Source organism: Boleophthalmus pectinirostris, unplaced genomic scaffold (assembly GCF_026225935.1).
Source record: "Boleophthalmus pectinirostris isolate CB_2022bp ecotype Guang Dong unplaced genomic scaffold, ASM2622593v1 HiC_scaffold_6, whole genome shotgun sequence".
Lineage (NCBI taxonomy): Eukaryota > Metazoa > Chordata > Actinopteri > Gobiiformes > Gobiidae > Boleophthalmus > Boleophthalmus pectinirostris.
In genome coordinates this window covers 29,366,979-29,390,547 of record NW_026571447.1, presented here as the reverse complement: position 1 = coordinate 29,390,547, position 23,569 = coordinate 29,366,979, and the positions used below count along the sequence as shown (strand labels likewise).

At 38.7% G+C, this 23,569-nt stretch overlaps 4 protein-coding genes across 7 annotated transcripts; 2 read left to right on the top strand and 2 right to left on the bottom strand.

Moving 5' to 3' along the window:
• Positions 1-890: 890 nt before the first annotated feature.
• Positions 891-6,126, top strand: prpf31 (PRP31 pre-mRNA processing factor 31 homolog (yeast)). Its single transcript, XM_055163318.1, has 14 exons — positions 891-1,047; positions 1,483-1,701; positions 2,275-2,335; positions 2,423-2,506; positions 2,582-2,679; positions 2,754-2,860; positions 2,937-3,106; positions 4,233-4,390; positions 4,464-4,553; positions 4,675-4,802; positions 4,902-4,974; positions 5,482-5,610; positions 5,727-5,825; positions 5,908-6,126. The coding sequence occupies exons 2-14, from the start codon at positions 1,486-1,488 to the stop codon at positions 6,016-6,018; spliced, it is 1,524 nt and encodes a 507-aa protein (XP_055019293.1). The 5' UTR covers positions 891-1,047; positions 1,483-1,485; the 3' UTR covers positions 6,019-6,126.
• A 1,350-nt stretch (positions 6,127-7,476) lies between these two features.
• Positions 7,477-17,286, bottom strand: cnot3a (CCR4-NOT transcription complex, subunit 3a). Of its 4 annotated transcripts, none has more exons than XM_055163314.1 (18): positions 17,127-17,286; positions 16,476-16,570; positions 16,244-16,311; positions 16,095-16,169; positions 15,931-16,020; positions 15,730-15,858; positions 14,716-14,811; positions 14,418-14,637; positions 12,822-12,955; positions 12,079-12,135; positions 10,969-11,821; positions 10,774-10,879; positions 10,545-10,686; positions 10,096-10,195; positions 9,431-9,629; positions 8,539-8,671; positions 8,346-8,471; positions 7,477-8,280 (listed from the first exon to the last, which is right to left on the bottom strand). In XM_055163314.1, the coding sequence occupies exons 2-18, from the start codon at positions 16,498-16,500 to the stop codon at positions 8,182-8,184; spliced, it is 2,652 nt and encodes an 883-aa protein (XP_055019289.1). In that variant the 5' UTR covers positions 16,501-16,570; positions 17,127-17,286; the 3' UTR covers positions 7,477-8,181. The 4 variants fall into 4 exon arrangements, with proteins under 4 accessions (XP_055019289.1, XP_055019291.1, XP_055019290.1 ...); XM_055163316.1 differs by having other exon boundaries at positions 10,978-11,821; XM_055163315.1 differs by having other exon boundaries at positions 16,476-16,566; positions 17,127-17,285.
• Positions 17,287-17,496: 210 nt separating this feature from the next.
• tfpt (TCF3 (E2A) fusion partner) lies at positions 17,497-21,150 on the bottom strand. The gene is made up of 7 exons (XM_020928106.2): positions 20,963-21,150; positions 20,489-20,630; positions 19,800-19,922; positions 19,245-19,315; positions 19,009-19,078; positions 18,794-18,934; positions 17,497-17,854 (listed from the first exon to the last, which is right to left on the bottom strand). Exons 2-7 carry the CDS (start codon positions 20,585-20,587, stop codon positions 17,762-17,764), a joined length of 597 nt encoding a protein of 198 aa, XP_020783765.2. The 5' UTR covers positions 20,588-20,630; positions 20,963-21,150; the 3' UTR covers positions 17,497-17,761.
• ndufa3 (NADH:ubiquinone oxidoreductase subunit A3) lies at positions 21,084-22,673 on the top strand. Its single transcript, XM_020928079.2, has 4 exons — positions 21,084-21,223; positions 22,145-22,219; positions 22,338-22,415; positions 22,493-22,673. The coding sequence occupies exons 1-4, from the start codon at positions 21,217-21,219 to the stop codon at positions 22,582-22,584; spliced, it is 252 nt and encodes an 83-aa protein (XP_020783738.1). The 5' UTR covers positions 21,084-21,216; the 3' UTR covers positions 22,585-22,673.
• The last annotated feature ends 896 nt before the right edge of the window (positions 22,674-23,569 follow it).

The window sequence follows — 23,569 nt, the reverse complement described above, 5'->3', positions numbered from 1 at the left end:
GTAATTATATTCCAGGTGTGTGGGTTTTTCTTTCATGTGTCTATGCTGACACTTCTCATGTCTTAAAAGGTTTTTGAGTGCAGTCATACTGTTCTTGTAGGTAGCAGTCTGAAACAGAAGTCCCTTCACTGTATTTATAAATACTCATTGTACAAATATCATCCTGCAGAAGTATCAAAACTGTTTTAAAACTGGTTTCTTTATCTATATTGTTAGACTGCACGACAAAACTGTTTCTTTATAAATACGTCTTTACACACGTTACTACATTATTATTTATTGCATTATTTATTTATTTTATTAAATTAAGCAATATTTATTCATTTTAGCTATTTATTCTGTTGTTGCAATTCAAGCTACATTGATATTGCTTATTTTGGGACTGAATGCATTGAAGAGATATCTTCACAAAAATTCCTTAACAAATAGAGATATTTTCCAAGACATCATAATTGCAAAAGTATTTTGTATAATTTAACTTATATAATACCAATGTGTATGGAAGTATGTTAGATTCATTTTTCCACATTTTTCCATGTCTTTACATTTTAGAGCTGTCCAGTCTATGTTTAGCTTGTTTAAGGACTATAAATGTAGCTTAGCATGAAAACTGAATAATTTCATCCGTAAATAATATCATTAGTTTTTTGTGTATTAGTTTATTTTCTCATGTTTTCATACAATCCAGATAAAACCAGTCCATCTGTCTGTTAAACGTTGGTTTCAAACCTGTATTGTTTAAAATGATTTTAAAGGGAGTGTATAAAGAAGGCGAATAAAACTGTAAGAAAGAAATTACTTCAGTATTAATTAATTGCCCTTCATTTCTACTCACAACCTACGTAATGCATTTTCTTATCAATCAACTACATTTCCCATAGTTCATTGCGAATGTTGTTACGTATTTATCTTGCGACCATTGAACGTCAGTGAAATGCCACTTCTGAAAACATTCAAACATTGAGGAAGGATTTACTCCCGTAAACACATTTACCTGTGTCTAAGTGGGCCTGCATTTTATAGCCGAGGACAGATTTAACCTCTAAGGTATGTTTTGTAGAATTTTCATGTTTTTATTTACGACCTGCTCCGTTTCACCAACGTTTGCTAACGTTAGCTTAGCACAAGCCTGCAGTTTGTTTCAACCTCACGTAAACATAAATACAATCCTCTTTAATGTTGCTGCATAAAGCACGGGAAATAAGAAAACGTGTTGATATCAAGTTGAAAATTTGCTTAAACTAAGTTTTTGTTATTGCTTGTTGTTTGCCTTAGACAGAAATGTTAAGCTGCACGCACATGGATTAAGATGCTCTATGTAACTTTATCTCCATGGAGATGTTACTGTTTTTGCCTCAGTAGCATTTCCACGGAGTTAATCATGTGGCAGAGCCTCCACCAGAAAAGTCACAGTGTACCTTTTAAATGCTGCATTGATTGAGGGTTGATCATTAATTTCTCTCTTGTATTGTGCTCGTGCAGAAGATGTCTCTGGCAGATGAGCTCCTGGCAGATTTGGAGGAGGCTGGAGATGAGGGGGAGGACGGGCTGTACCCTGAGGGGGAGGAGGGGGACAGTGATGGGGAGAGTGCACAGAGGGTGGAGGGAGGTCTGGAGGACATCCCGGAGGAGGAGATGGAGGTGGACTATAGTAAAGCTGAGAGCGTCACGTCAATTGCCAAGCTCCGCAACAGCAAACAGGTCAGTCCTCTGAAATCTGTAAAGGGCTCCAGATGGTTTTCCTAAATGTCAGTGTTGATGGTTTAAATCCTGTTCTAGTTTGTTCACATAGTTGTGTCCTTTGGCAAGACACGCACCCATTTTTGCACGCGAGAGTGTGAAAGTGTGGTTGCTGGTGACCATGACCGAGTAGTAAGGCTGCATATTAGTGGAAAATCTCCTTGCATTTAAAAAATACATTATAACCAGGATTTTGTTCATATTTTAAACACTCCAATAAGCAGTAATATCTGAGGGAATGTGAACTAAACTAAACCTATACAAGAAGCCAATACATTTCACAACAGTTTTTAAAGGTTATAAGGTTAAACCACATTTTCCTGTAAATAGATCAGATATTTTGTTTGTAGTGGTAGTTTCTATTGACCATAAAGATTGCAGTTGTGAAATTGGTAATTGTGTTGTAAATGTAGTCACATATCCCCACTGAGGAATGGATGAGTAATGCACCAAAGCTACATAATTTAGTGCTGATAAAAATGTCAGTATTAAAAGTGGAGCTTGCTTCATCCAGTCAACATTGTTTTTCTTCAGTTTTCAGAAATCATGGACAAAATTTCAAATTACATAGGAAAACAGCGCAAAAATTCAGATGGTGAGTTTTCCCTCCTTTTTAATCTCAACATCATTGATCTGATCGGATTGCTGATTATTAACTCTTATTCTCATGGTTCTGTTGTAGTGTCCGGACCAGTGGAAGCAGATCCAGAATACAGACTTATTGTGGCTGCCAATAATCTGACAGTAGAGATCGACAATGAGCTAAGTATGTGAATCTTAATGTTAGTCCATTTAAAACCCACAATTGTGTATGAATCTTATCTGTTATTTATATTTTCAGATATTATTCACAAGTTTACTCGAGACAAATACTCCAAAAGGTTTCCAGAGCTTGAGTCTCTTGTCCCTGATTCCTTAGATTATATCCGAACTGTGAAGGTAAGATTTAAACATGATCTGTTTAATATCTACCACAGTGTTTTCAGTAAATTTAAATAAACTTTTTTGCCTAGGAACTTGGAAACAATTTGGAAAAATGCAAAAACAATGCGATACTACAGCAAATTCTCACTAATGCCACAATCATGGTGGTCAGCGTGACGGCTTCAACCACACAGGGGTGCATACCACTTAATTGTCTAAAATGTTGTATTCAAAGGTGTTGAAGAGGGTTCAATTTAATATTGTTTTTAAAGGTCACAACTTACTGAAGAGGAACTGAAGCAGCTTGAAGAGGCTTGTGACATGGCCTTGGAGTTGAACCAATCAAAACACAGAATCTATGAATACGTAGAGTCCAGGATGTCTTTCATCGCCCCAAACCTGTCCATCATCGTGGGAGCATCAACAGCTGCAAAAATCATGGGTAAAAATCAGTCAATAATCAACATTTATCTATAGAGCAATCAAGGTTTACTTCTTGGGTTCTTCTTGAAGGCAATACAGTAGTAGATGCATTTACCTTGACATGTTTTAGCTGCTACAAGTCATTTTCAGACAGTTCTGAAAATGGCTTGCAGCTGCAGCTGAAACAAGGTAAATACACCTCCTACTGTATTGCCTTTAAAAAGAACACAAGACGTTAATGAACAAAAGAAGACAAAATGAATGTTTTTGGATGGTGTTGTGCTTTCTAGTAAATTCACAAAATTAGTAAAAAACAAAGTCTTACTAAAGTCTGAAAAAATCCAAATCCACTTTATTTCTTTCCAAAGTGATGCACAGAGATTATAAAATGAAGACAAGAAAAAGGTTAATTGCTTAAATTTGGTCAAACCAGTACAATGAAATAAAAGCTACACCAGAGCGCGTTCCAGAGTTTGGGGCCAACCCCCTGTCCCCCCTGGTTTTAAGTCTTGTCTTAGACACCATGAGCTGGAGCTGGCTCTCAGACCTCAGAGCACGTGGGGGAGTAAATCTGGATGAGGTCTGAGACGTACTGTGGGGCCAGTGGATTAAAAGCTTTAAAAACAGACAATAAAACCTTAAAATAAACTCTAAAACGAACTGGAAGTCAATTTAACGACGCTAATATGCAAATATATGAGCTTTGAGCTTTAATTTAAAAATCAAAACAAATTCTGATGGCCTTTTTAATGATGCACTATGTAACTTTTTGGAATGTACCTGCTTGCCTCCATGGAGTTGTTACCTCTTTTCCTGGAATGGTAAACTTCCATCTTGCATTTATTCAAGTCAATTTTATATTGTTTGGTTGCAGCACCTACATGTCTGTTGGCAGATATACAAGTTTCCTGCTGTACTGTGGCTAAGTAAAAGCGTCTCCATGAAGATCAGCAGGTGGTGGACCCTCCATCAGAAAAGTGACATAATTTGAATGAATTTTAGTTCCTTATTAAATAAAGTGTTACAGAATTCAGAAGTTTAACAAAAAATATATTTGAAGACTGGATGTTTTTTATGCAGATTTATGAGATCTGTTCTTAAGCTTTTCCCTTATTTGTATTTTTTTTTGTCATAATTTGTTGTAGGTATCGCTGGAGGACTTACAAACCTGTCCAAAATGCCGGCCTGTAATTTAATGCTTCTCGGAGCCCAGAGGAAAACTTTGTCTGGTTTCAGCAGCACCTCTCTACTGCCTCACACTGGCTTCATATATCACTGCGACGTTGTTCAGTCTCTGCCACCTGTAAGTATTTATCATGTTTTAAAAATTTAAGTTAATCTTTTACTGTAATTTAAACATTTTTTTTTGTCATCAGGATCTTAGAAGGAAAGCTGCTCGTCTTGTATCTGCAAAGTGTACCCTGGCAGCAAGAGTTGACAGTTTTCATGAGAGTTCTGATGGCAAAGTGAGTTCAGAGTTTAACTTTAGGTGTTTGATCTTTAGTCCATGGTTGGAGAAGATGTATTAAGATATTAAACCACAATTGTTCTGTAGGATAAAAATGATTTCTTGATCATTTTATGCAGGTTGGTTATGATCTCAAAGAAGAAATTGAGAGAAAATTTGATAAATGGCAAGAGCCACCACCAGTCAAGCAAGTGAAGCCCCTCCCAGCCCCCCTGGATGGACAGAGGAAGAAGAGAGGAGGAAGGAGGTAAATATTCTATTAAAACTATGGTGTAAATGTTATTTCTGCCCAAGTTTAAACCGGAAGAACTTAATGATGCACAATCTATTGTTTCTGTTTGTAAAGGTATCGAAAGATGAAGGAGCGACTTGGACTCACTGAGATTAGAAAACATGCCAACAGGATGACCTTTGCAGAGGTTTGTACCCAATATTTCTGTATCAGTGACAATATTGATACAAGTCACATCTAGCTAGGGGTGTTTTACATGTATGTGTATTTTGGAATGTTCAGGAGTTGGTTCATGGTTACTCAATGCACACATTAGCAAAAACTGCCAAAAGGTTTTAAGATGGTTTGAAAATTTTTTATTAAAACACATTTTTAAGGAACCTATGATGAATATGAGCATTCATGATCCTGTTTAGGTGTTTGATTTTCAACAAAAAGGTGAGAGTGACTAAATGAAACTGTTGACTAATGCTGCTTGTGACTATTAATTTTATGTGTGCGAGACTTGTTCAACAGCATAAATTAACTCACCTGTTGTAGTTCCAACTAAACCAGCTCTATATGGTCAGATTGTGTTAAAACAAAGAGCAGATTAAAGTCTAGCTTCAGTAAAAGAGCTGACAGAAAAGTGACATCAGCATCACACCCCCAGAGATTTCTGGTGTCTTGATCCTTATGTCTTTTGTGTTTGCAGATTGAAGATGACGCTTATCAGGAGGACCTGGGCTTCAGTCTGGGACAGCTGGGGAAGAGCGGCAGTGGGCGTGTCCGACAGGCTCAGGTCAACGAGGCCACGAAGGCCAGAATCTCCAAGTCTCTCCAGGTGCTCTATGCATTAAATTATTGTTGTCCAGAAATCAGATAATTATCAGCTTTTGGGGTACGTGTGAACATATCCACTGTCACCTGCACCTGTCTGACTGCCCTGTGTCTTTGCAGAGGACGTTACAGAAACAGAGCATGACGTATGGAGGGAAGTCGACCGTCAGGGACCGCTCCTCGGGCACCAGCTCCAGTGTGGCCTTCACTCCTCTGCAGGTACAACTCCAGCAGTTTTATTCTCCATTGAACACTGTTTCAGCTGATGCAACAAATGACGATCACTGCGATTCTTCTACAGGGGCTGGAGATTGTGAACCCACAGGCTGCAGAGAAAAAGGTGGCTGAGGCAAACCAGAAGTATTTCTCTAACATGGCAGAGTTCCTCAAAGTTAAGAAGGATGCCAAGTAAACAGGCGTGGCCAACTGCTCATTGTAACAGTTTTTTGTTTTCTAAACGTCTTTAGTTTTTATTTGTACAACTTGTGTTTTTAATAAACTTGTGTTTTGTACACTGAAATGCTTTATTCTGATTTAGGATACATAAGGGTGTATTTATTCTACACAGAAACACATCTGTTCCTAATTCTTTTACTCAAAACTCCTCTCTGCTTTATAAGTTTAACTTCAGAATTAACAAAACCAGACAATTTTTTTAGCCTGTTGCTGTTAAACTTTCCTAAGTGACTGAGAGACTTTCAGTTGTTCAGAGTCTTTGTCTACGTGTTACATCATGTGCATGTTTTGGACAGTTTGGGGGCACAGTTCTGAAGTGTTGCAGTCGGGGGGGATGAAGTACTCAATGTTGTTCAATAAAAGTACAGATAACAACGCAAAACATTACTCAAGTAAAAGTATCTCAAAGAAAAAGTAGTAGTATTGACTCACCTGTTTAAAAATGTACTTTACTTTTAAGAGTAAAGTAAAAGTATTAAATTTTAAGTGAATTTCTTTATTATTCTAGCTGATTTTGTGTATTTGGTTTTCTCAAATATGCTAAAAAAAAAAAAAGCCATTTCAACAAGTACTTTTTACTTTTCAGTCCAGATCTAAAATGTTGAAATAGTAAAATAGTTCCAACACCTGCTCTCTGATATAGTGAAGGAAAAGTAAAGTGTAAAATGCACAGATACCTAAACATTGTACTTTTACTTCGTACATGTACTTCATTACCTTCCACCACTGTTTGCAGTAAGAATCAGACTGGCATGTTGTTTCATAAAAGTATTTATTGAAATTGTACAATCCTGATATACTCCTGTTTATGACATCTCCCATGCAGAACTGTAATGAGGAAAATGTAAATTATGTCTTGAAATTCACATTTTACTGTTGCCTTTCTGAAAACATTAAAAGCCCCAAAAATAGAATCTATAAAAGGCAAATCTCTTTAAACTGAACATATTTCCATTTTTATATTTTCACAGACACCATCCTGCCCAAAGTCTGAAATCTACAGGAGCTTATTTTACTCAAGATTAAGTTAAAATTTCAGTACACTGTTTATGGTGCTTAAAAGGATATACATTATCCAGTTGATGTAACACTCGGATTATTGGTCTGAGTTTGTCTAGAACAGCTATGAGGACACAAAGCTCATGAGTGATAAACCACCATTTACATGTAAACAGTTAGAGTGCACATTCACTGTACGGCTCCAGCTCAAACAGGTGGAAAATTAACAACGTGAAGAAGTGAGACAAAGAACAGGAAAGGTTAATGCTAAATGGGGAAACAGCAGGGTCTTACAAAAGGTCAGAATCCATGTATCCAGTGGTACATTCATCTCTATGGTCAGTGCGGCCGACGGCATCAACGCTGTGGAGAAAACTGCTGCAATAAAACAAGTAAAAGTTCTCAAACCCTATAATTAAGATTTATTTTACAAGTTTATTAATTTCTCACAAACAATGCGCCATAATAATGCATTTCTTTGACAGGATAACTTAAAAACATTTTCTGTAAAGAGAGGGAGTCAGAGACCAGTTCAATTGCATAGCAATTTAATCCATGTCCAATAAGGACTCTTTCCCTGTCACAGGGAGAGGCCCTGTGGTCACTCTCAATCAGCGTTTAATTGACCAAGACAATATCAATAAAACTTTTGATAACCGCTCACTATGTCCAATAGTGACCATATTAACAGGCATCCCAGGGTCTTAAAAGAAGCCATTCCTACACTCCATGACTAAATGTCCACTGTACTTCCAAGTCTAAACCACCAATTACAGTAAATACAAGATGGGCAGTTTTCTAATCAAATCCCCAGTTGGTTTGTGTCGAGTCGAAGGTTTCCGGGCTCATGTTGGACAGGTGGTACAGAGAATTTGTTGAAACAGAAAAAGAAAACGAAACATGAGAAACATGCACGGGGTAGGCTTTCCTAATGCCACAGACAGGCACAGCCCCTGAGCCCCTGCAGCACTGTGTGACCGGCCCACAGGGACAGACAGCAGTCTGCCACCAGAGGGCGCACAGAGGCTTCTACTACACATCACAATCTCTATCCACAGTTTGGAGTTCAGTCTCGGAATGTCAACAGCAGCACGTTTTGTCTCTGTCCGTTCTGTAGCTGTCACTGTAGATCGCGGTCTTCCAGGTACCTGTACTCGAAGGTAAAGCCCTCCTTTTTCCGCTGGCCCCATTTTTCATAGTCAAAGTAAATGTAAGTGCCCTGAGGGAGGACAGAGGTTAGACACAGTCACACAAACAGTCCAACAGTGAATGAAGAAGATTCACCTGCTCAAACTCATCTGTGATGGTCTTGGGCTCCTCGTGTCTCTGGAACCACATCATGTACTTGGTGTGAAACCTCCACGACTGTTTCTTTAGAGCCTTGGCTGACAGATACTGAGCTTTTGTGCCCTGAGACAGACAACACCTGTTACACACTGAAAAGAGCCACAGGGGGTGCTGTGAAGACGTGCGTTACCTCCAGGTAGTAAAAGATGAAGAACAGTGTTTCTGTGGACAGTCTCTGGTAGAACTCGATAGAGTCAGAGTGATGTGGCGGCACCTGGTGGTGAAATGGCAGCGTCGGACAGGGATTCCTCATCAGGTACTGCCTGTGGGACACCACACAACACAACTATTATTACACATGTTTCAGGGCATGTTATTACACATGTCACTGTACATAACCCTGTCATGATAACACATTCTTAAGTGCAATATATTCCTAGAGAAAATACAAACAATAAATGAAAATACTGAAACAAAATTATGCCACTGACACAAAAACCCTAAAGCATAATTATCCCAAATATTAGAATAGTACATTTTAGAAGTCAGTATCTATAATGAGTTGTATAAACTATTTGTTCAGTACTCTCCTGCTCAAAACTTGTTGCAGTTAAGAAAAATACTGTTTCCTAATGCTACAGAGAAAATGTACCCACGATAAACATGGACCCCAAAAAATGATTGTTCTATTCATTAACTCAATGATAATTCAGTATAGTGATTATAGTGACACATGTTTCAACACATGTTACTACACATGTTATTAAAAAAGAAAATCTAAATTTTTTGGAGTCAGATCACAATTTCGAAGTCATATACATTCTACTGCCTTTTCAGAGGCAATTCGAAAGGCATCTGCCTCTTATAAAACTTCAGTCAGAGCGTTACATTGGCTGACCAAAAGGAAAACTGGTGGAAAAAGAAGTCTGTATTTGAGCTGACAGCTGCATTAAACAGAGAAAGTGAGTTACAATTTCATCAACAGAGCACACTGTCACAGGGACAAGATCATGATTCAGTTTTTATCACCATATTGCCCAGACAACACATAATACACATGTTTGTACATAAAGTGTCCTGACCTGATCCTCTCAGAGTCTGAGGGGTGCGGCATGTGTGTCCAGGCAGACTCCTGCATGGCCTGCTGGTACAGTTGGTCTTTGGGCAGCGGCGTTGGCCCCAGAGGACACACCCCGAGCGACGGCGGGATGCTGACCTCAGAGACGGACGGTTGTGGAGCAGCGGGTGTGCCGGGCGCTGCAGACGAGCCAGAGAAAATATCTGCAGGAAAATAGTGTCATGAGAGAGTATTCAGGTATGATGTGGTCATGTCTCAGTTCTAATAATAATACATAGCACTTGTAGGGGGGCCACAATTCCCACAAGACAAGACAAGACACGAGATTTAGTCAAAGATGAGATGAGATTTAGACATAAGTCATTAATAAACTGGGCTATCCTCTTCAGTTTTCATACTTTCATTACAATTTCATATTTTTGTTGTCCTTATTACACAGTTTTTTTGAAATGCAGTTTCTCCAGAAGTATAACTCAGAAGCACTTTTCTGGTCTTGCACAATCTTGTTGCAAATTTATCTCACACTATACAAGTGTTTAAGGATAGGAGATGTTCTCATACTACAAGATCTTGTCCTATCCTTAAACACTTGTATAGTGTTTTTCAAGATACCCAAAGACGCTTAACATAAGGAAACAGATAAAAACAGTGTTAAGAGTAAACACTGACCTCTGTCTGTTAGATGCAGGTTGCTGATCTCTCCGTCCAGACCTGAGCCCAGAGCTGCTCTCTCCGCCATCGCCTTCAGAGAACTCAGAGGCTCCGGGGCCTGTGGGGCACAAACAACACAGTTATACCACAGTCCTAAAGTCTGAAGCAAACGAACAGTCGCTGGTCTCAGTATTATAAGTAGTATGTGCTGTGTCCATACAACAATCTAAATTTGTTATCAATGAAAACTCAAGGTGGTGTGTTGGACAGACACATTACTCACATTAAAATAATAAAATCAAACCTAAGTATTAACTTAGTTATCTTATTATATTAAATGATCAACTTAATTATATTATCTTATTAACGTAGAACTTAGTTCTGCAGACTCTTCGAACACCATCAAACAAATGCAGCTCTAACACATAATATGTACATAATACTTGTTTGTGCATTAACTTCTTTACCTTGAGGCCCTCAGAAGCTTGAGAGTACGAGTGGGGCCCGTTGAGAAGACTCCCACCCCCTGGTGTGCTGTCAGAGAAGGACGGGGACGGAGAGCTTGGAGGCAGAGTGATGGAGCTAATTAAACTGGGCCCATTGTCCATTCTGAAGAGCAGAGAAACACATCTGATTTAATAAAACATGAAGATATTAATAAAAAATAATCCAAGCACAAACTGCAGGTGAACATACGGCTGACTGGTAGAGGAGCTGAGTGATGAAGGCTGGCTGCTTTGAGACTGGCTCGGTGTGCTCAGAGCTGACTCTGTAGAACTCTCTGCCACAACCGCGCTGTAACCTGAAAACACAGAACAGAGAACACTTTATATCTGATCTCCAGCATTCAGACACATAACACGAACAGAACTGATTTTCATAACAACATACTTGTGCTACCATTTTGTTTGAGTCCGCTTGGTGGTCTGGCCGGTGCAGAGTTGACTCCTCCAACTACTCCGACACTGCCTCCGTTTCCTCCCATCAGCCCCACCACACCAGGGGGCGAGCTGACAGGGGGCACCTGAGGGGCCCCTGGGGCAACACTCTGTCCTGGGACCAGTCCCAAAATGCTGCTGCTCAGAGAGCTGTGCGCCGGGCTAGAGCCCAGCAGACCCAGGCCAGAGCCCGTCCCATTGGTGGTGACACTGGAGGTGGAGATGGAGGTGCTCTCCGCTGAAATGCTGGACTGTGACGTGCTGCTCAGCCCCAGAGCTCCAGAGGCGGCAGCCTGAGCGTACGGTGCTGGCGTGGAGCCTGAGATCAGCCCTGACATGGAGTTTAGCGAGGGGGCGTGGCTTAAGCCCAGTCCTGCCATCTGACCCGAGCTGCTCCCCGTCAGACCTTTGCTCAGCCCCAGGCCCAGCCCCAGGCTCAGGCTGGAGGCGGGGGAGGGTGAGGGCAAAGAGGGGGCGGAGGAGCTGGGAGAGCTGGGCGTGGGCAGAGAGGGGGTGGAGGAGGAGGGCAGGAGGGGGTTGGTGGGGGGACTGGGGGTGCTGTGACCCGGGACAGAGGGTTTGGACTGAGGCGGTTGCGTCACCGTCTGTGACGGTGTTGCTGGAGGGTGCTGATGCTGCTGCACCGCGCTGCTGAAGCTCCCTATGAGACCGCTGCTCGTAGGAACCGAAGGAATGCCCCCGACAACACTCGCCATGGAAACAAGAGAAGAGGAGGATGACGAGCCAGAGGTCGTCGAAGAGGAAAAGGAGGAGAGCAGGGATGGGGTGCCATTTTTCACAGGTGACTGTAAGTAACACAGAGAGTCAGGTTAGATTATATGTACGACAGACCCCAAGGACATCAAGCAGAACATAAGGTGCAAAGTTAACAGGTGACTAAAACCCGCAGAAGCAGGAGATTAGATTACAGAATATAAGAAACTCCAGCCATGGTCCCACAGAGGAAAAAGTGATGTTTGTGCCAAAAGCAGTCACCAAAGCTCTCCGGGACCAAGGGTGAAGAGGCACTAAACTCCCAGAGTACACAGCACAGACACCTCACCTGACTAACTTCACAGTCTGTCGAGCGGCCCCGTTTCTTATCGTCCTCTGAGTTCTCCTACAGGAGGAGATACCTTGATATGACAATCCAGTTTGCAAACAATGATCCAGAAAACTAACCAGTGGATCAAACACAAATGAACTTGCAATGAACTATATTCAAAATACTAAATGTGTATAGTCAAATATTATTAAAGGTCCTATATTCTGCCAACATTACTTTTAACCAGGTTATAATTGTCATCGAAACACATCTGGAGCAGGCAGGTGCATTTGTGCATGTTTCAATAGCTCTGCGTGTACTAGTCCTTCTCACATTTCCTTCACTGAGCAGCTAATCAACTTAAGCACTAGCAGCCATTGTTTTAGCTTATTTGTCTCACTCTGCAGAGCACCAGTAGTTTGTAACTTCCTAGCTGGCGATTTATATGGAAATTTCATAGCTTTGCTGTTGTAAGATATTACACAGTTTAAGATAATCAGCATGCTTTTGCTGGGTTTTCAGAAAAAAACATTTGCAGGGTTTCACATGACATAACAAAATTCTATAGCGCAATAACATTTATACAGCAGCTAAAATACAGATGAAATGCTGATTTTTGTTGTAATACACTGAGTTTACGTTCCCTTTGAGATATTTCATTCTGAAGGTTTAAAAACCTGACTAATGCAAAATATAGGACCTTTAAATTGACAAGTTATGCCTTTAAATCTAAACTGTAGTCATGTTGAAGTGGGACTTACAGCAGTGCAGGTGGCTGGGGATGGAGGGATGGGGGAGGAGGAGGTGGTGGAGGTGGGAGTGCTGCTGGAGTGGAGGTACATCTCGTCCTCCATGTTGCCCTGACCCGACGGAGACGTGGCCACTAGTGCTGCAGCTGCAAGAGGGCAGACAAGTGTCTGAATGAACGGCAAAGGTAATAATCCATTCATAAAACCCATTTATTTTTCCCAGAGACTTTTTGAAGTGCGATGTGTCTATGACCATAGACACACTACACACAAGAGGATTTCTGGTCCAACTTGAAGCCAGATTTGTCTGTCTACAAGTATGGGGAGATGTGGCTCAAGCAACTTTTCTCATAAGTGACTATTTGCTGTGGCCCTCCTCATGTCTGTGGGGTCAGTGTGATTCTGTTACAATCATTTATCAGGTCGCAGCTACAAATCCTCAAACTGTACGGTTCCAACATGTTGTTATATTATATATGAGTATATTATTAAATATTACTGCATTGTCTTTAAAAAGAACCTAAGAAGTTAAAGTATATAAGAAGACATAATGAACATCATTGGCTTATTAAATATTGTCGCTTGCATTTTACTTTACAACAGCCAGTTAGAACAGCCAGGCTGCAGATGCCCATTGCCTGGTGATAGCTCTTAAACTTTAGAAATATTAGAGGACACCAGAACGGAAACGAAAACTTTTTTATTACTGTCATCGCTACAATGACTCTTAAGCTCCAGCTCATCTTCAGAAACAAGAATTAATCCACACGCTTTTTGTTTAATTTTTGCTGTGAATAAAAGTGAATCCTCATGTGTCTGTTTTCACGAGACACCCCATTTAATGATGTGACAGTTTGGTAGACCTTTAGTTGAACTGTCCTTGATGTAAGCGTGAGAGGAATAATAGTTGCTACATGTCCTCATGTCTGCGGACTGTGCACTTCACTTTGTGTCAAGTATTAAAATATCAGAAGTTTTTTAATTCTCCTAGTGTGCAGCCGGCCTTGAGCAGCAAGATTCAATAAGATCAAATATAAATCACAATTTAAATTGCTAAGCTGCACTTAGCAGATTGCACAGGCTACAACAACATTCATTTAAGCAGTACCAGATAGGTCTGTTTTATATCATATTGGAACATTTCAAGCAAACCAATACCATCTTCATAAAGACGAGCAGGTAGAGAACATAAATGTCGCCAGGAAAGATACAAAGTGCATCTTTACACAAGTGCAAACATATTAAATCTCAATGCTAGCACAAATCACACTCATATTTTTTTTTAAGTCTTTTTAAAAAATGTTTTAAATCAATGGGATTTAACTTCAGGAGCCAAAACTACCCACCCATTGTTAAAGGTGTACTATGTAACTTTTCTGGTGTTTTTTTGTAAATAGGTACCTTGCATTTTTACTGTGAGCAGTAAGAATGTAACTTTATAACTTGTAAGATGTAACTTTTGTTTCTATGGAAATAGGTAAGTTGAATGACAACTACTATTGTAGTTGAAGCAATAGCATCTTCTGGCCTCTCCGCCAGAAAAGTTACACAGTGCAGCTTTAAGTCCTACAGCACTAGTATCATAAGATCAATAGCACTTGTACTCACGGATGTCCTCTAGATCCAAGTCGTCGTACAGGAATTCATTCTCTTCAAAGTCTGGGTCTTGAGAGGAATCTATGTAGTACTCAACGTCGTCCTTAATCTTTTGAATAGCATCCACTGGCACAGAGTCGTTGTCTAACATGCGTAATATGGTCTCCAACATTCGAATGTGAAATCGATGCCTCTCAATTAACCGCTTTAGTTCATCAATGCGATCTTGTTTCTGTGTGACAACAATAAAAAAAACTGTCAGAAGAGGAACACCAAATCTAAGCGATTGAATTGGTTGGTTTTCAGATACCTCTTTGTCTCCTTTCTTTTTTCTTGTTTGGACCGAGAGAGATTCGACTTCACTTTCAAACTGATCCACCTGCATGTTTAGCGTGTCTATCGTATTCTGAAGAAATAAACAGATGAACAGATAAAATTAATACAAGATACTGGCAAATTTTCTCTCCCAAAATCTAATGGTGTGTCCACAATTGCATATAAACCACATCATAATTGGAACTAGACTAGATCAAGATTAATTCCAAGACTCGAGCAGGACCAATGCAAATCTACATCAGGACTAAACTGGTCTCAAAACAAAACCAAACCAGGTGTGTGAGAGCATACTAAAAACAATAAGAGGAACAAACTGATTATTTTTTGCCTCTTGCATCTTTCTAAAATACAGCTTAAGAGATTTACTCCAAAAGGTGTAAATGAAACGATCAAAACCATGTCACCATAGCCTCAGTCCAAATCTGGGGTTAGAATGGCACAAACAAAATGCTTAACCTGCAACAAGTAAGGCTGTGCAACTAATCCACTTTTAAACAAATTTTCAATTAATGCTCCAATCAACTACAGAAAATGTGTAAAAAAACATGATAAGGGGCCTCAAAAAACCTGGAACAAAATCTCTTTTTCCATTTACAGTGGCAAAACAGCATTGACAAAACATTACTAACACATGATATTACCTGTCGTACCAAGCAAGAAGGCAAGATTATTTAGTTCATCAACAATTGTGATTATTTAGGCCACAAATGAATCATGAGAATATAATAATATAGACTGTGACTATTTAAGAAGCAAACTGAACACTCCAAAAAGTAACCTGGTACTTTTTCACATTAACCTCAATCTGTCAGGAAGGCATTTCATACAGTTGGAGACATGGAAATTAGATTATTAGACAATGGAAATTAAAAACTATAATAATCATTACACAGTGATCTTTCTATTCATGATAATCATATCACTACAAAATACAATAATGTGACATACCTATTCCCAAGTCAGTGCAGTGTAATAGAGGGTGCATTACCGTTAACCACTGCCCCGTCTCCTCCTTTTCCCTCTGAGCTGGATCCACTTTTTGAGCGAGTCCTAAACCTTCTTTTGAGTACGCTTTTGTTTTTGTCTCACGCTCCACAACTTTGAACCGCTCCATTTGCTGACAAAAGAATAAACACGACATTATTACCTCTTCATAAAACAAAAACACTTGTAAGTAGATACTGCTTACCGTTTCTATTAGTTTGCGGTTCTCCACTAGCTGCCTTTTGTCTTTGATCTCGTTTGACGCGACCCATGTTTTTATCTGGTCTCTTAGTCGCTAAAGACAACAGATTACATTACGTTCTATTCACTGAGAGCTTTGTGACAGCAATAACTCCATAATGATCTTACCTGTAATTTTTTAATCTCTTTTTTGAGGTCAGCCTCATACTTTTCCTTTTGGTTTGCATTGGCTGCATTATGAAGCTTGAATACAAAAAATAACTTGTATTATGATGGTTATAAGGGATTTGCAACATCTATGCATTAACCATCTCTACCTTTTGCCAGATGTCTTCAAACTGTTCTACACCTTCTGCTACTTTTTTCAAACATCTATCGATTTCACCTGAGGAATAAAAAATAACTTATTCAGTACAAAGTTATGCAAAGCGAGAAGTTAGTTCTGTATGATGCAGCATTGCCTTCAAAACCAGCACATGGTGGGAGCATTTGAGATGTGAAGGGAAACCACTGATGCAAAAGTGTGCAGCAAACATGAGTGAGTTTTACCTTGTAGTTTTCTCTTGTCAGCCATGGCTCTGACTACGACACTGTCCACATTCCGTCTGTCACAGTTAGATGCGTGGAGGTAACACACTGTCTATCTTAATACAGAGACACAGAGTCAACATCCTTCAATAAAAGCGATGTTTTCAGAGTGACGGTAACACGAGCCCAACTGTGAACATTCACATTAGCTGCATAAAGATCCTCACTTCAAATCATCATCATCACGACACTTTCTGTGCACTACCACAGAACCGTGCACCTGACACTTACAAGAGTGATCGCGGAGTGCATGAATTGTTCTCACCTACAATAAGCAATCTGAACAATTAGCATTAGAGCTAACGTTGGTGCTAGTCAGTCCTGAGCTCGTTTTTAACCCGCTTCAGCCCAGGATCAGAGAGCTGTGCTAAGGATGACCCGTGTTTTCATGCTTCGATGTTTCTGGAGCCCAGCAAAGATTTTGTGTTGTATTATAGAGCTGGGGAACTTACATCTGATATTAGACCGTTCAAAACGAAAGCCTACGAGCTAATTTAGCTAAATGCCTGCCTCGCTAATGCATAAATGCTAGCTAGCAGCTTAGCTAGTCAAATTTAGGAAAAAGGGAAATGGGTTACGCGAGAATCTATGTTACATGTTTACGACATTTACCTAAGGTAGGGGCTTTCGTTTGTCTTTTTTCAATTACAGCCAAAACTAATTCCAAAAAGTCTTCTTCACTTCCAAATTGTGTTTTCTTTTCGACAGGCTCGCTCTATATTGTAGCTGAAGATGGACGGTAACTAAAGTCCCACCTCCTCCCGCGGGCCCGCCCCAAATCACACCTCGGGACCTGATTGGACACTGCACACGCCTGTCAGATGTACGGCACCCGATTGGACAATGTCAATGTCTGTCACTTGGACACATCCGCTGTAATCTCTCCATTCTACAGACTGGGGCCACAAGAGCACAAACTAATAAATAAACAAATAAATATAAACCTCAATTTACTGTTTTTAAAAAAGATGGAACCTTCAAATTCATTTGACAAAAATAAAATTCTATTTATATTTGAGAATCATATGAGAAAAAACTTTCTTTACAAAAATGTACATACAGAGTCATAATGGTTAACAATTATGGTATAAAAATGTAACATAATGATTTAGTACAGTTAAAAAAAAAAACACTCTTTACACACAAATTAAGTCAGTCTGTATAATCATTCTAATACACTAGTGAATACAAACAACAGATAGAAACTAAACAAAAAATACTATTTTCTAATTATTTTGAGTTTTGTCTCAGTCAGTGTTGTAGGAGCAGAGTGACAAAGAGGGAGGGCTGGGAGCATCTCCAAACTGGGTCTCAGCCAACGCCGACACGTCTGCTTCAGCCTAGTAAAACAGACCACAGCAAAACGTGTAAGCAAACATTATTATTCACATTAGAGTTCAATGATATGGTAAACATGGTACAGTTAGTAGTGTTGCTTCTTCTGGGAGTTCATACTTTTCTCTGACTGGTAAAATCCACCTGACACTCAATGAAAGCATGTTAGCACCTGACCAATAGGAGGAGAGCGTGGGAAAAGTAGATGGCATGAGTTTATAAAGCTGTCCTAAAGAGAAAAGCACTGTGATAATCTCTCCACGGGGAAAGAAGAAAAAAAAGAGAACTTTATTTATCTCATAGAGATTCACTTCTCAAGGCTGTGACAAGTGCAGGTGCAGATGGTTACATGACTAAGAATTTGGGAACTACACTCTTCTCTATTTCTATTTAATTTTTTTCTATTTTATTTTCAATTTTATTTTGACTTGTACATAGATATTTATAAAATTATGTTTTTTGACACCTGTCTCTCGCTACCTTTTTTTGCTTCTTATTTAGAATTAATTATCACCATTTATATTTTTTCTCTTTGTTATTATATTGTATTGTGACGTGTGAGCTACTGTGTACAAATAATTTCCCTTGTGGATCAATAAAGTTTAAGTCTAAGTTTTCTGACAGCTTTGAAGCACCTTATTGACACTTAGCACTTTGAGCCTACTATTACACATACAACATACTTGCACTGTACCTGGTTGTTGTATTGATACAAATTAGTTTTTCTCTCTCATCTTCTGTATATTATTTGTGTTGCATCTGTTTTTTGGGTTAAGTGCTGCAACTAAAACCCCCTAGTGGGACAAAGAAAAACTAGAACTTGAACAACTAATCGTTATATAGTACAAATGAAAAGTAAAGATAAACATATTGAAACAAAGGAAATTATTACCACTATAAACGTTACACAACATTAACTGAAATTGTGACAAATAAACTTGTACCTGTTGTTCTTTATCCTTTTCTTGCTTTGGGATGCGGTGTCTCCTCTTCTTTTGCCCAGTGCTGTTTTGCACCAAGCCCCCGTTCAGCTTGTCCTCGTCCAGAGCAGGAGCATTAGAGTCCAGATTTAGACCAGAGTCATCCTAAAAAACACAGGGGGGATTCTGGTGTGGTTATAATTGAAAAGGCAATTCCTTTAAGAACACAAAGATCTTACCTCGAGCAGAATGGTGAGCTGAGCCTTTCTGTAGTCGTCTCCATGAGCATCAAGAGTCTTCATGAGGAAACTATAATAGAATAAAAAATAAAATAAGGTATATGTATGTAAAACTGTAACCTGGTTGTTTTTATGAGTATGTTATTACTTCGCTTGTTCCACACTAACATTAAGCTTACTCATCTCTCGTACTGCAAAAGTGGAATGGTAATGTACAAATGTGTGGAAAAAATTACCGTCTTTCCTTCTTCAGTCGACGCGTTATTCTTTGGACTTGATGAAGGCGCCCAAGTATTTTCTGATTTACCTATTACAGAAACGACTGCAGTGAGTCATGCATTGCGATTCATATGCTTTCTTGAAATGGGTTTTTCAAAACTTTTGGATAAGATAAAAAATTCTGTAATAGGCATGTAATATTCAATGGCCACAAATGAGGATGGTGTGATTTATAATGCATGATTATGGAAGAAAGAAGTAAGAACTGTGTGTGGAGAAAGTTCCCGAAAATACTGCAAGTTAGAAGATGCTGGGGAGGGTGAAAAAAATGATCAACAGGGCGGTTTCTGTTCATAAAACTGTCTAAATGTTCTTCCTCATTGTTTTCATGTCATTCATGTTATATTTTCTTTGATTTTGGCTTTTAAAAATGGTAGTAATAAGGTAAGTCCAATATTTTAATATATGTGCTCTGTGATATCTCTTGTGAAAATACCATGTAACTAAAATGGAAATCTGAGTCTTGTCCCCATCTGGGAATATGACATAATCACAGTTTAGTCTAGTCCTACCTGTTCTATTTCTTTACATCGCCGGCTCAGGGCGAGGTACTTCCTTTTATCTAGAGCTCTCCTTTGTTCATCTTCTTGTGCAGCACTCTCCAGCAGCTCTTTGTCCCCTGAGCCCAGTTCAACCTGTAAGGCGAATAAAGATGGATTCAATTTCTGATTACCGGTACATGTAATATAGATTTTAAAACCACAATGGGAGAAATCCATACTGAACATAAGATATAGTATTACTATAGAATGTACCCATGTCTCTCCTTAACCATTTCTCAAATAAAAGAATTAAAAACATAATGAACACAGAACAAAAATGCCTTTAGTTTTATCATCTAGCTCGTATTACTTTTTATTTTTGAAAACTATCAAGAGTGTTCATGCATGGTAATGTATATCTGCTTGAATGATGATCTAATTAACTAACTAGTTTTAGAATTAAATTGTTTAATATTGGGATTTTTTATAACTTGAAAAATGTATGTTTTGTTTCGCTCAGTGGCATTTCTGGTGAAACAGAAATAGAAATAGCCAACAGAGCCTACAGAAGTTCATGAAACTCGAACCAACCAAATAACCTTTTTGCTTATGGCCAAGACCTTAATGTTCAGCAAACAATTGCAGAAGTTAGAATCCATACTAATCCATTTTTAAAGCAAATATACATTCCCATATAAATTTCTACATTGTTCACATGCCTCTCCAGGTCCCAGCTCAACCTCTCCTGGCTCCAACTCTGCCTCCAGGATATGTCCCCCAAACAGAGGAGGCAAAGCCAAGCCCGAGAAATCCTCCATGGTCCAGGGATGAGACGCCTCACATCACCATGGGCACAGATTTCTATCATAAACAAAGATATGAAACAGTTATTGAAATCACATCCGTATACTGTTGCAGCTATGCAATATTATAAAGTAGTTAAATATGGCGCAAAATTAACTTATGATGATTTACATTTCCAGGTAAATCACATACCTATTTTTACCGAGACTAAACCAGGTATAATCCTGGTTTAGTCCTGGTTTAGCTCTAATTTAGTGCTTGTTTACATCTGATATGATTTTGGTTTAGTCCAGTTTTAGATTTGGCTTAGTTCAGGTCCAGTAGTACTGGAAAAGCTAACTTTTTAAGGTGTGACTTCCAAGGTGTGTGTCTCTGGAAATCTTACTTACTTTGTTATAACGTCAAGCAGCTTGTTTCTGTTGGTTCTCCGGTTTTATAGCTCCACTTAAATCCGTAAAACACTCAGACTAATTACTGCACTATTTTCTAACCTACGGAAAGAAAAAAAAACAAGAAATAACCATAAGAGACTGCAAAAATACAACTGTTGTTTTTAGCCTTGCAGTGTCGCAGGAAATAGACGTAATTTCCTAGCGACTACGTTTCCCATGAGCACACGCGCTACAGAACTACAACAGGCAACATGGCGGGTACGTGAGCGTTTTTAATCTCTTTTGCTCTTTTTGTACTTAAATCATGTAGAAATGCCATTCCTCTAAAATTATCTCTGCATTAATCATATAAATTGAATGTCTATGTGTGTCTTGAATTTGTAAAACGAAATCGCGTAGTTTTAAAACGCAATGGAAACGTGACCTTGGTGCTTTGCTAACAACAGCTATTGGTTTGCGCATTGATTGATCTGCCTTTATCAGTGTATTAGGACATTTGTGTTTAGTTTATATACTAAAATATATGTGGGTGAGTAGATGTCAATATTTAAATGGCCCATATTACGCTATTTTCTGATTGTATTTCTATGTTGTAATGTTGTTTCCTCATCAAAAACAGACCCGGAGTTGTGTTCTGTTTCGTTCGCACAAGTTTAACACACAAACCCTGTGCATTTAGGTTGTGTTGTTCTCTTGCACTGAAAACACTTTGTTCCACCTTGTTCCACTGTGTTTTTTAACTCTACTGATCCCTACTGAAGAAAAGTAAAAAGAAGCTTCTAACATGAAAACTACCACTACATGACATCACAACGTGGAACAGAGCACTTTGAGCTTTGGAAATGTAGACAGATAATAAATAAAGGGTTACTCAGACATGTGTGAATGAAATAAAACACAACGTCAGATATGTTTTTGATGATGTAACAACATTATAACATGACTCAAAGCTCACAAGGGTCAATTTCGCATTTAATGTGTTTTTTGGTCCCCAATACATGTTCCAAATAGAAAATTGAAAACAAAACCGATGTGTCCAAATACTTTTATTACTAATATAATTTTATGTCTCTGTTTTAATTAATAAACAGCCATTTAAGGCAGTGCATACTAGGGCATTACCGTATTTCTCTCTGTTATTGCTTTTTAAAGTGTATTATTATGTGAAATCTGTAACAGGATTCATGGGTTTCCTGAAAAATGCTTGGAATAAGGAACCTGTCATCCTGGTGTCGTGTGGCATTGGACTACTAGGTAAGCCACTATGGCACTGAAATGTGTTGAAAAAAAATAATAAATCAAATAACATACATATGCATACATAATGTAATACATACACAAATGTAATTCTGTGTTTAAACTTATTTTTCAGGTACTGTTCTTCCATTCGTCAGCCCATTCACAAAGTACTCTGGAATGATCAATTCAGCAGTACCGTTTAATTATCCTGGTAATTCTTTAAAGACTACATTGTTTTTCCTGATTCCTTGAATTACATTTCGATAATTTTACGTGTCTCTTTTGCAGTCCCAGTACGAGATGACGGAAACATGCCTGACATTCCTGCCCATCCAACTGAACCAAAAGGAAACAATCTTGAATGGTTAAAAAAATTCTAACTGTTTCTCAAACCCAAAATCTGGGCATGTCCATGTTTGTGTTTCGCTTCCCTGTCGGCCATGTTTGAAAATAAAGAGTTTATTTATTAGTCCTGTTTGTCTTTGCTCTGTTTAGGTGTGTGTGTGTGTCTGTGTGTGTTTATTTTATTTTTCAGAAATCATTATTATGAAATGTTATTACACAAAAGCCTTGGTCTAATTTCCTAGTAGTCCTGGCTGACAGTGTGGACCGACAACTCCTCCAGTCACATCACAACCACTGTATCAGAAAGAAAAAAACTTGAGACTGATTGTTATGGTTTATTTGAAGACATTTTGTACGTCTCATACATACATTTTATACAGAATAGTAATATACATTTAATTAGGGATATCTATCTATAATCTGATTTCACAGCTCAAGACAAAACATGACCTACATTTTAATATAATGTAAGTTATGAACTGGCCAACCATGAATTTCACTTCCCATTTACTTTCTCTGTCACTTTCAAATGGCATCTCTTAAACTTTGTTTAATTTTCTTTCAAATCTCTTTCTCTCTTTCAGTCCACACAAGGCTTTACAGAACCTTCCTTTACAAGTGTCTTTCTAAAAGCATTTAATAAAAAAAAAACTTTCAAGAGATCAATTAGTAACAATCAGAATCCAGTGCCGTGGTTCACATAGATGACAAATCGTTAAAAAAAAGGTAATGTGAACATTCATACTAAATATACAGCAAAATGTGACACCTGCACTATATACACTCAATATGACCACTATATTTGAAGGTCCCGTACTACACAAAATTAACTCTTGTGAGCTTTAGGGCCTGTTGGAATGCCGTCACCTCATCAAAAACAGATCCGGAGCTCTGCTTTATTTCATTCACACATGTTTGTGTAATCCTGCATTATTAGTCTCTCTACATCTCCACAGCTCAAAATACTCTGTTCCAACTTTAAACTGTAGTTTTCAAATTAACTGCTAATCTTCACCTTTT